General features: G+C 48.0%; 2 protein-coding genes across 2 annotated transcripts in view; one reads left to right on the top strand and one right to left on the bottom strand.

The window, feature by feature from the left end:
* LOC130378559 (uncharacterized) overlaps positions 1 to 4,367 on the top strand; it is a 112,977-nt gene extending 108,610 nt beyond the window's left edge. The window contains exon 6 of the mRNA XM_056585309.1: positions 4,331 to 4,367. Within this exon, the coding sequence (XP_056441284.1) occupies positions 4,331 to 4,352 (22 nt within the window). The 3' untranslated portion in view covers positions 4,353 to 4,367. The remainder of the gene's footprint in view (positions 1 to 4,330) is intronic.
* A 6,139-nt stretch (positions 4,368 to 10,506) lies between these two features.
* LOC130378557 (uncharacterized) lies at positions 10,507 to 10,926 on the bottom strand. Its single transcript, XM_056585295.1, has one exon. It carries the CDS (start codon positions 10,924 to 10,926, stop codon positions 10,507 to 10,509), a length of 420 nt encoding a protein of 139 aa, XP_056441270.1.
* Positions 10,927 to 12,011: the final 1,085 nt, after the last annotated feature.

Raw genomic sequence — 12,011 nt, 5'->3', positions numbered from 1 at the left:
CCCGGTGCTTGCATGGACAGAGTTATTATAAACTTGTATCAGGGCCGGAAGTTTGTGATGCCATCGCGGGTGGTCCATGGGATCCAGCGAGCTAAGAAATCCCAGATTTGTTTGGTTGAACCGCTCACATGCCCCATTCCCTTGGGGTTGATAAGGGGTGGTGCGACTTTTTGTACAGCCATACAACTCGCAGAATTTACGCATCAATGCTGACTCGAAGGCTTGGTCGGTCAGAAATTGCTTTGGACACCCAAACGGCTGGATTAGGGCTGTCCACAAAGCTTTCACTGTGGTCGTGGCTGTCTGGTCCCGTGTGGGTACGGCCAGAGCGTAGCGGGAAAATAAGTCGGTAATAACTAGGATGTATGGGAAGGCATCAGCCGGTCTCCCCAGGGATAGGTAATCTAGCCCTACTAGTTCAAAGGGGTAGCTACTAGGGATGGGCATGATTAAACTAATGCAGTGTGCAATTAAACATTTTACCACACGGGAGCAATATTTAAATTTGCGGCTCCTCCACCGCAATAAACATCCCGCTTTGAACGGTGAACTCTTTACGCCTAGCAGCTATAAAAAGCTATAAAAACTACAAAAGGACTATTAATGCAGGCTATGTGGAAAATGCGCCGACTTTGGCTCAGCCTGGCTCCGTCCACTTCCGCTACGTAGCTAAGATGGCTGCCGTTGAGTACGAAAAGTGTACATCGCCACACACTTCGCGATTTGACCATTTTGAGTACACGATCCGGTTCCTTTCAGTACATTTATTTTCGGCCGATCTGAATCGGAACGCCCTACGTACTCAAACTTAGGCTAGTAAGTACGGATAGTATGGATATTGGAACACGGCGATGTATTACAAAAGTAATCATTAAGCGGACGAGGCCACGGCGAAGTCTGGTGTGGGACCATTATGATTTAAAAAATGACTTCTTGGGGAGCACTATAGGCCTACCACTCAAGGCGAGGTTGGCATCGAAACAGAAATAAAGAACTTTCTGAGCCCCTGGATTGCACCCCTACAGGCTGGTGGAAAGTTGTTCCCCCGCCATGCCAAGTTAGCACGGAGGTATTTGTGCATCACGGCAACGTCGGTCCCCTCAGAGCGGGTGTTTTCGGCGGCTGGACTGACGGTCACCAGGCTGCGGTCACGTCTGACCCCAGAGCATGTCAACATGCTCATCTTTCTGAACAAAAATCCGTAGACTGGTGCTGAAGTTGTGTGAGTTACTGGTTCTATTTTCAGAAGCTTTGTTACTAAGCCTTATTCATTGTTCTCGGCCTTTTATATTTTGCGTTACATTTGGCAAAACCTGTCCGAATTAAGTATAATATATTTTTGGTTAAGTTATAACATGATTGTTTTTTTTATATTATTATTGTTATTATTTTGGGAAGAAACTAGGGTTGTGATTATTTTTAGTTTATGTTTATGAGCACCGGCTTCGAGCTGCAGGCTCCGTTGCTAGAACAGAGTAGCGCATAACTATTGAACGGATCTGGTTTAACTGAGTTGTTCATCTAATCATAAAGATCCCAATGAGGAAAACACGCTGCTTTAGTTTTTTCATTTCATTTTGAATATAGCATATAAATACTTAAGCAATATCACATGAGAGGGAGTGCATTGTATCAGCACGGCTGTGATTGTGCCGAAGATAATCACAGCCGTGCTGATATTCACTACAACAGCACGACCTCGAGTGTGATATTGCTTTTATACAACAGTTCTACAAGCACCATTAATTAGTTAACATTTGTTTATTTATTTAATGATTTATTTGGCACCGCCAACACAAATGGATCCGCGACTGGGACTGAACTGCTGCAAACCAACACACACACTAGCTAGCAGAACGTAAACAGCGGAGTGATACATGTATAGTTAAAAGTCCCCGTGCTGTTATACTTGGTCGGAACTAAATTTTAACGTAAAATATTAACGATTAATCGACTAATTGATCGTTGATTCCCCCGACGATCGACTAAGAGAACTTAATCGAATGCCCATCCCAAGTAGGTACATTTTATTGACTGTAGGGGTGCACAAATCTCAGGGCCGGCCTTACTTACAAGGCACGTAGGGCATTCTTGCGTCCACACCCGGACGTCCCTACTCATTCCTGGCCAAAAGAACCGTCGTCTTAGTATGGATAGGACCTTCTCCAGTCCACTATGCCCCGCCGCCCGGTGGTACTCCATCCAAAGGTCAAAACAGCACTTATTATTCTGATTATTTCGAGGCCTGCCACCCCAGTATCAGGTTCTAGCACCTGCCTCTTCAGGAGACCCCTGTCCACCTTCAGTTGGTCCCACTCACGCATTAGTTGGCACATCTGGGGAGTGAGGGAACGCTTCTCCAGACCCAGAGGCAGATCTGTTGGAGGTCGGGGTCCTGACGTTGCCAGACCAACCAGGGCCTCTCTTCTGGGTCTCCCAGGTGGGTCAGGGGTGGCCTCCGCTCTGTCCTCCGTCACCTTGACACCCGCACTCAGGGCCCCTGGGAGCCTGGACAACAGGTCTGCATTTTGGTTGGAGGCACCTGGCCGATACTTGATGTCGTAAGAGAAGTTGGCCAGTTGGGCGGCCCATCTCTGTTCGGTCGCACCAAGACGGGCGGTGTCAAGGTGGACTAACGGGTTGTTGTCAGTAGGGATGGGCATTCGATTAAGTTGTCTTAGTCGATCTTCGGGAGAATTAACGATCAATTTGTCGATTAATTATTAATATTTTACATTCAAATTTAGTTCCGACCAAGTATAAGAGCACCGGGACTTTTAACCATAAATGTATCACTCCGCTGTTTATGTTCTGCTAGCTAGTGTGTCTGTTGCTTTGCAACAGTTCAGTCCCAGTCGCGGATCCATTCATGTTGGCGGTGCCAAATAAATAATTAAATAAACAAAAAAAATGTAACTAATTAATGGTGCTTGTTGAGGTGCGATTATCTTCGGCACAATCACAGCCGTGCTGATACAACGCACTCCCTCTCGTGTGATATTACTCAAGTATTTATATGCTATATTCAAATTAAATAAAAATACAAAAGCAGCGTGTTTTCCTCATTGGGATCTTTATTATTAGATGAACAACTCAGTTAAACCAGGGCCCCGTTTCCCGAAAGCATCGTTAGCCTAAGTGGATCGTGAAGTGCGTCGTAAGGGCATCGTAGAGTTTTCACCGCGTTTCCCGAAAGCATCGTGGGGAACGAACGTCTTGAAAACGCTCGTAGCTAACGAGTACTCCAGGGGTGCTCGTAGGACGCTAAGAGCATCGTCAGTTATAGCCTCAGTGGCGACACCATCGGACATTCCGTCTATTGGATGCGTTTTATTAAAACGCATTGCGCCTTTATGTTCTTAGTTTGGTAATTAATAAAGATTATTAATTTATTTATTAATAAAGATGTTAAAATGGCCAAAATAAAACGGGACAATCCAGAAAATGTTTGCGCAGGCAGGGCACTCAAAATGTGTGAGAGAAAGTGGGGGGATTTGTGCAGACTGACATAGGCTACTCATAAAACGTAGCATAAAATAATGTAAAAAATTAAATTAAATTAAAAAAAATTAAAATAAAGAAATAAAATAAATTATAAAAAACAAGCAAAGGAGCAGGCAAAAGGCTGGGATATGGTGGGGATTGGTCACGTTGACGGGAATGTTTAGTGACATGTGGGAGGGTGGAGGGGGTTAAAAAAAAGTCTCAATCACTCTTCGACGCGCATGAAAACCAGCCGCGTAGTTATGAGGGAGGCCGTCCTCACACCGATCTTCCTCGTCGTCATCGTCCTCAGCGTCCTCCGGTTCAAGCAATGCCACCCCAGCCTTAGCTGCAATGTTGTGCAACATAGCCGTCACACATATCACGGCGCATGACTTGGCCGGCGAAAACTGGAGCCCTCCGCCTGACTTGTGAAGGCATCTAATATAGCGCAACTTCCACCTCCCGATCGTGCGCTCAACGATGCACCGGGCCAGACGGTGGGCTTCGTTGTATTCCTCATCAATACATACCTTACCCTATTTCCGGAGGGGCTTTTATAGCCAATCAAATTATCAATCAAGGAAACCCTTATGCGGAATCAGATTAAGTCGGCTCTCTTTGCTGCGCAAAGCATGTTTCAGAAATCAGCCCATTAAGATAAATGTAGTTGTCACACAAGCAATTTTTAATTTTTTGTCATATAGAATTATTTCAGGGGGGAAAATGCCGTGAAACGCACAGTGCATTCAGGATTAGGACTGATATATGTCGGTTTAAGCCTAATCAATTGTGTTTTAATGTCTTGCTATAGCATTCATCTAATTGCAGTCTATTTTTTTCGGAGGCTACTCTGCTGTTGTCCTTGATGGGGATTTATTTTAACCCTTTTTAACACAATTTTCCTGCGACATTCCTGCGTCTCCCCCTCCTACGGAGCCCATTTCAGCACCGTGTCAGTAGACAGTTACAATCCTACGACGTCGTGAGTGCAGCGAATGCGCGTTCACGTTAAGAGGAGTTTCGGGAAACGCTCCAAAGAAATTGACGATGGATCGCAAGATCCATCGTGAGAATGATCGTACGAGCGTGGATCCATCGTTATCGGGAAACGGGGCCCAGATCCGTTCAATAGTTATGCGCTACTCTGCTCTAAGCAACGGAGCATGCAGCTCGAAGCCGGTTCTCATAAACATAACTAAAAATAAACACAACCCTAGTTTCTTCCCAAAATAATAACAATAATAATATAAAAAAAACAATCATGTAATAACTTAACCAACCAGTCAACGGATTTATGTTCAGAAAGATGAGTATGTTGACATTAGGGATGGGAATTGATAAGAATTTCACGATTCCGATTCCGATTCTGCTTATCAATCCGATTCCTTATCGATTCTCTTATCGATTCTCATTGGGTGAGAAAATAAGTACAAATCTGTTTGTTTGTATTAAATCTCTTTAATATCTGATCAGAAGTGCGGCTAGTATTAGGAAATTGTAGATTTTCAAATCAATTGGTATAGACAAAAAAATATATGTTTGGCTTTTTAAGCCCAAATGCCATCATTATGTGCCATAAAACTAAAAACACAGACTGAAAACAGTCAAGTAAGAGCTTGGACCTTTTGGAATGTTCAATGCTCATTTGCATTCAATTTGTAACAAAATTCAACTGACATAAACAAAATGAAGTATTGATTAGACAGAGATTTATTAGATGGGCCTTCCTAATAAACCGTTGGAACACACAAGACCGGAAACCATAGCAACGCCGGTAAACAAACCCCGAGAAGCCCAATCCCTATGAGAGCTCCCCATGCTACGGCAATCCGGAGGCGCACAGAGCTGTTGGCCGTGATATTATATATACAATTATATTATATTATATACTATTATATATAGAGCTCCGGGAGTCGCAAACGGCAACAATCACTTTCTCCTCCATGCTGCAGTTCACCCCGGACTGCACTGCACTGAGTTTGACGGTTGAACGCTGATTGGCTGTTACGTTACACTTGTCACTCAGTTGCCACGCTGTTGAACGCTGATTGGCTGTAATCACGACAAAAACTTGTCGCCGGTTTTCTCTCGCGAAAAATTCGCCCGATACGCGTCTCTACATTCACTTTGTATGGGATCTTGTCGCCCCGTCGCGTTTGGTTTGAACGCACAATGCACTTCTTCCCCGGCGGCGCCATGTTTGCTGCGTTCTGCACCCACTCAATGCAGCGTGTGTGTGACGTCATGACGCATTTGCTGCGACCGGAACCGATAAGCGGAATCGTTAAGCAGGCTTGCTAATGATTCCAAGGAATCGGTTGACTCGGCACCGGTTCTGAACAGGAACCGTTTCTCGATTCCCATCCCTAGTTGACATGCTCTGGGGTCAGACGCGACCGCAGCCTGGTGACTGTCAGTCCAGCCGCCGAAAACACCTGCTCTGAGGGGACCGACGTTGCCGTGATGCACAAGTACCTCCGTGCTAACTTGGTATTGCGGGGGAACAACTTTCCACAATCCAGGGGCTCAGAAAGTTCTTTATTACTGCTTCGATGCTAACCTCGCCTTGAGTGGTAGGCCTATAGTGCTCCCCAAGAAGTCATTTTTTAAATCATAATGGTCCCACACCAGACTTCGCCGTGGCCTCGTCCGCTTCATGATTACATCGCTGTGTTCCAATATCCATACTATCCGTACTTACTAGCCTAAGTTTGAGTACGTAGGGCGTTCCGATTCAGATCGGGCGAAAATAAGTGTACTGAAAACAGTCAAATCGTGAAGTGTGTGGCGATGTACACTTTCGTACTCAACGGCAGCCATCTTAGCTACGTAGCAGAAGAGGGCGAGCCAGGCTGAGCCAAAGTCGGCGCATTTTCCACAAAGCCTGCATTAATAGTGATTTTGTAGTTTTTATAGTTTTCATAGCTTTTTATAGCTGCTAGGCGTAAAGAGTTCAAAGCTGGATGTTTATTGCAGGGGAGGAGCCGCAAATTTAAATATTGCCCCGTGTGGTAAAATGTTTAATTGCGCACTCCATTAGTTTAATCGATGAAAAATGTACGCAATCAACGAAATTCTTAACGATCAATTAGTCAATCGTCGTTTAATCTTGCCCATCCCTAGTTGTCAGTGAACACGGTAAACGCTGCGCCCCAAAGGTAGTCTTTTAACTTTTCTGTTATAGCCCATTTCATACCGAGTAGCTCCAACTTAAAGGAGCTGTAGTTCTGGTCGTTGCGTCCGGCCGGAACCAGACTTCAGCTCACGTAAGCTAACACTCGTTCCTTGCCATCCTGCACATGGGCTAGGACTGCACCCAAGCCGTCCAGACTGGCATCAGTGTATAGCTTAAAGGGTAGATTGAAATTAGTAGGGCTGGCCAGAATGCCATTTTTCAGGCTTCGAATACTCGTTGGTTTTTCTGAGTGAATATTCGAATACTCGTTCCAGAAAAATACACCATCAAAAACAACATTAATAATCCCTATATACTCCCTGGAACCGATTTTGACAGTATCTGCATCTTTTGTTGAAGATTTAATAGCTTTGGAACGTTAATTAGTAGGCCTAAGTAAGTTAGAGCTTCTTAGTTTTTCCCCGTGGAAGCGCTCTGCAGCCAGCCATTCACAGTTGATTGGCGCGGCGCTGTACAGCAAACGTAAACAAACAACCAAGCTAAGGTTAGCATTTCGCTAAGCATTACTTTTCCTCCCGAGATCCCGCTGATGTTGTGTTATAAAGTAAAGGGAAACTAGATATCTATTCTTCCTCCACCTCTCTCGCTTCTCTGCTTGGTGTCGCGTATAGTTTGCCTCCCTCGCTCCGGTAACGTCACGTCTCATCTCATCTTCATCCGCTTATCCGGGGTCGGGTCGCGGGGGGGCGCAGCTCAAGCAGGGGGCCCCAGACTTTCCTTTCCCGGGCCACATTGAACAGCTCTGACGGGGGGATCCCGAGGCGTTCCCAGGCCAGTGTTGAGATATAATCTCTCCACCTAGTTCTGGGTCTTCCCCGAGGTCTCCTCCCCACTGGACGTGCCTGAAACACATCCCAAGGGAGGCGCCCATTGGGCATCCTTACCAGATGGCCGAACCACCTCAGCTGACTCCTTTCTAAGTAAAGGAGAGGCGGCTCTAATCCGAGTTCCTCACGGGGGGCAGGGGCGGAGTGGGACACTAATAGCCACCGGGAGAATCCTCCCCGGTCCGGCCCCCCCCCCCCAACAACGTTTTTTTTTGTTTGATTTTTCAGTAATAAAAAAAAAATCGGTAAAAATGAATGATATAATTATAATTAAGAAAATAAAAATGTGTAAAATAGGCCACAGTTCTGCTCTGTGCGGAAGAGAATTGGCACTCCGAGAATTGGCGCACTTCCTTACAAGACCGGTAACCATAGCAACACCGGTAAACAAAAGCAAGCAACCACGAACTCTCTCGCCTTCTCTGTCTGACGTGTCTATAGGGTCATTCCATTAGACGTGGGGCCGCTCATATATCCCCCCCCCCCCCTTCCGAAAATGGACTTGCCCTGCAAGCTGTTTATTGGATAAACGCATTTCCCAATCCCAGGAGTCTTTGCTCCATTCTACGTAAATTCAAGAACAAACCAATTAAAGTAAACTGTAGTTCGTATTATTTATTTATGGCTATGAAACTTCTGTAACGCCTGAATAATGAAGAATTAAATGAAGTAAAAAAAAATAATATAAAAAAAACCATGAATGAGACATAGAGAGTAAGCAAGTGGTATAAATATTGGTTGGATGTTCAAGAGATATATATTGTTTATTTCGGGGATTTCGCGGCGTCTTGACGGGGAATAAATTATGCTCAGGGCCGGCTTGCAGACGCTTCGCGGCCGCTCACAACTGTGGGCCGGTCCAACTGACTTCGCAGGCCGCTACACAATTGCGGGCCGGTCCACCTGACCTCGCCGGCCGACCGGGAAATCTCCCGATCGTCCCGACGGCCACTCCGCCTCTGCCTAAGGGAGACGCCAGCCACCCTTCTGAGAAAACTCATCTCGGCCGCTTGTACCCGCGATCTCGTCCTTTCTTTCATCACCCAACCCTCATGACCATAGGTGAGGATAGGAACGAAGATCGACCGGTAGATAGAGAGCTTTGCCTTGCGGCTCAGCTCTCTTTTCGTAACAACAGTGCGGTAAAGGGAACGCAATACCGCCCCTGCTGCTCCGATTCTCCGGCCAATCTCAGGCTCCATCGTACCCTCACTCACGAACAACACCCCGAGGTACTTGAACTCCTTCACTTGGGCTAAGGACTCATTTCCTACCCGGAGTAAGCAATCCACCGGTTTCCTGCTAAGAGTCATGGCCTCAGATTTAGTGGTGCTGATCCTCATCCCAGCCGCTTCACACTCGGCCGCCAGCCGATCTAGTGTGTGCTGAAGGTCACAGGCCGATGATCCAATGAGGACCACATCATCTGCAAAAAGCAGTGACGAGATCCTCAGACCACCGAACTAGTCTTCCAGAAACACTTTGGTGCCGACCGAAAGTCCTTCTCCATGGCCTCTCCGAACTTCTCCCACACCCGCTGCTTAGCCTCCGACACGGCAGCAGCTGCAGCCCTTCGAGCCTGTCGGTACCCTGCAACCGAGTCAGGAGTCCTCCAGGATATCATATCCCGGAAGGCCTCCTTCAATCGGACGGCTTCCCTGACCACCGGTGTCCGCCACGGTGTCCAAGGGTTACCACCCCTTGAGGAGCCTAAGACCCTGAGGCCACAGCTAGCCGCCGCAGCTTCAGCAATGGAGGCTTTGGACACCGCCCACTCCGGCTCAATGCCCCCAACCTCCACAGGAATGCCAGAAAAACTCAGCCGGAGGTGTGAGTTGAAGATACCTAGGACGGTGGCCTCCTCCAGACGTTCCCAATTCACCCGCACTACTCGTTTGGGCTTACCAGGTCTATCCGGAAATTTCCCCCATTCCCAGATCCAACCCACCCCCAGATGGTGGTCGGTTGACAGCTCCGCCCCTCTCTTAACCCGAGTGTCCAAAACATGCGGCCTCAGATCAGATGACACGATCACGAAATCGATCTTTGGCCTAGGGTACTCTGGTACCAGGTACACTTATGAGCACCCTTGTGTTCGTTATGGATAATCCATGACTAGCACAGAAGTCCAATAACAAACGACTTCTCGGGTTAGATCAGGCAGGCCGTTCCTCCCCACCACGCCTCTCCAGGTGTCTCCATCGTTGCCCATGTGGGCAGCAGAACTACGGAGTCCCCTACTGGAGCCCCATACAGGACTCCATTCAGGGTCTCCAAGAAGGCCGAGTACTCTGAACTGCTGTGAACAACAGTCAGAGTTTTCCCCCCTACAACCCTTAGGCGTAGGGAGGCGACCCTCTCGTCTACCGGGGTAAACTCCAACACCGCGGCACTCAGCTGGGGATTTATGAGAATCCCCACACCCGACCGGCGCCTCACGGCCTCGGCAACTCCGGAGAAGAATAGAGTCCAACCCCTATCCAGGAGTACGGTACCAGAGCTGAGACTGTGCGTGGAGGTAAGCCCCACCAGATCTTACTGATAGCGCTCCACCTCCCTCACAAGCTCCGGTTCCTTTCCCCACAGCGAGGTGACGTTCCACGTCCCCAGAGCCAGCTTCTGCCGCCCGGGTCTGGTCCGTCGAGACCCCTGACCTTCGCTGCCACCCATGTGGCTGTGCACCCGACCCCAACAGGTCTTCCAACAGGTGGTGGGCCCATGGGATGAAGGGAGGGGGTGAGCCACCTAGTTTTTTCGGGCTGTGCCCGACCGGGCTCCGTGGAAAACCCGGTCACCAGGCGCTCGCCATTGAGCCCTCCGTCTGGGCCAGGCTCCAGACGGGGGCCCCGGGCTTCCTCCGGGCCGGGTCACATCTCCTCTTCCATTATTCATTGAGGTTTTTGAACCTACGTAACGTCACGTACGTGAAAAAAAACAACGAAGCTCCGAATACTGATTTAAGCTGATTTAAGAATATTTCAATAATTCGGGCCAGCCCTAGAAATTAGCAAAGGACAGAATGGGTGCACTGAGCAACCGTTGCTTCAAGAACTCAAAAGCAGTTTGACACTCTGCGGTCCACGTTACTGGTGCCGAGGAGCGGCTGGCGGTCCCTTGGAGAAGGTGATGGAGGGTGGCGGCGACCTTTGAAAAGGAAGCGATAAATCTCCTGTAATACCCTACAAAGCCCAGGAAGGAGCGTACCTGTTTGACAGTGGTGGGGACAGGCCAATCTTGGACAGCTCTCGTCTTCTCGGGATCGGTGGCCACCCCTCGGCCACTTATAACATGCTCCAGGTAGAGGTCCTGTCGCTGGAAGAACTGGCACTTCTTGGGCTGCAGCTTAAAGCCGTGCCTTCTGAGGCGTTCGAAAACCTGCTCCAAGTGTCTCAAAGTCAGGGGAGTAAATGATGACATCGTCCAGGTATATCAGCAGATGGTCGTGTACCTTGGCCCCAAGGCAACGCTGCATTAGTCGCTGGAATGTAGCGGTTACACAAACCAAAAAGCATCCGGGAGAGCTCATACAGGCCCAGTGGGGTGACAAACGCAGTTTTCTCCTGGTCAGGGGGTGCCACCCCGACCTGCCAGTACCCACTGGCTAAGTTTAGGGAGGGGAAACAAATCTTTATGAGTCCCTGCGTTACGTCTCCGATAGTCTACACAGAAGCGCCATGAGCCATCTTTTTTCTTAACAAGGACTATTGCGGCGGCCCAGGGACTCGAACTCTCTTGAATCACACCACTGTCCAACATACTCTTCAGCAGTCCGCGCAGTTCAGGGTACAATGTGGGTGGAACAGGTCTATACCATTCCCGGATGGGGGGTGCCGTGCCAGCAGGGATTAAAATTAACGACGTCCCGTCGTCCCGGGGACATAATTATTGTCATCGGGAGGATTTTTATTCTCTCTCGGGTCGACCTCGGGAAGAAGAGAATTTTGTGGGCACTTATTTATTTTTTCTGTTTACGTTAACACTTTCTGCGAACCAGAACGTGTTCGCGGTCGGTGGAAAGTGATTAGGTTGATGGAAAAAGGACTGAGCTTCGTTCAATTGGCTGGCACGCTCGCGTTTGCGTTGTTCAGTGAGACGGAGGGGGTAGATCCCCCGTTCGTCATGGCGCAGGCTTTCTTGGTTCAATGGAGAAGGCGGGGCTGCGCACAGAGTCTATACCTCTTTAGAATAACTTGCATACTCCTGAATGTTTTTATGAATGACACCCGCATGCAAGAATGAGTTCACGTCTGAGTGTAGGCTACAAGCACGATTAACTTTTTACAAGTGCAAAAACGCTAAATATTCTTTATTTTGCTGACCACTTGTTTTTATACCGACGAAAGCCTCATAAGGACAGTTCCTCTGATCGCACCATCTTTCAACATCTTTGTTTAATGCGACTGCATCACCTTCTCTTACATGATCAGCAGCTCGCGGATTTCTTTCTTTTCAGTTTGAACTGCTCATGATGATATGCTGCGTTGTCTCTTTGGAGACAGCGC

The sequence above is a fragment of the Gadus chalcogrammus genome, unplaced genomic scaffold, assembly GCF_026213295.1.
Source record: "Gadus chalcogrammus isolate NIFS_2021 unplaced genomic scaffold, NIFS_Gcha_1.0 GACHA088, whole genome shotgun sequence".
NCBI lineage: Eukaryota > Metazoa > Chordata > Actinopteri > Gadiformes > Gadidae > Gadus > Gadus chalcogrammus.
This window is presented reverse-complemented; position numbering and strand designations above follow the sequence as displayed.

Coding starts and splice junctions, on each gene's coding strand:
- LOC130378557 (XM_056585295.1), bottom strand. CDS start 10,926: ATGTCATCATTTACTCCCCTGACTTTGAGACACTTGGAGCAGGTTTTC.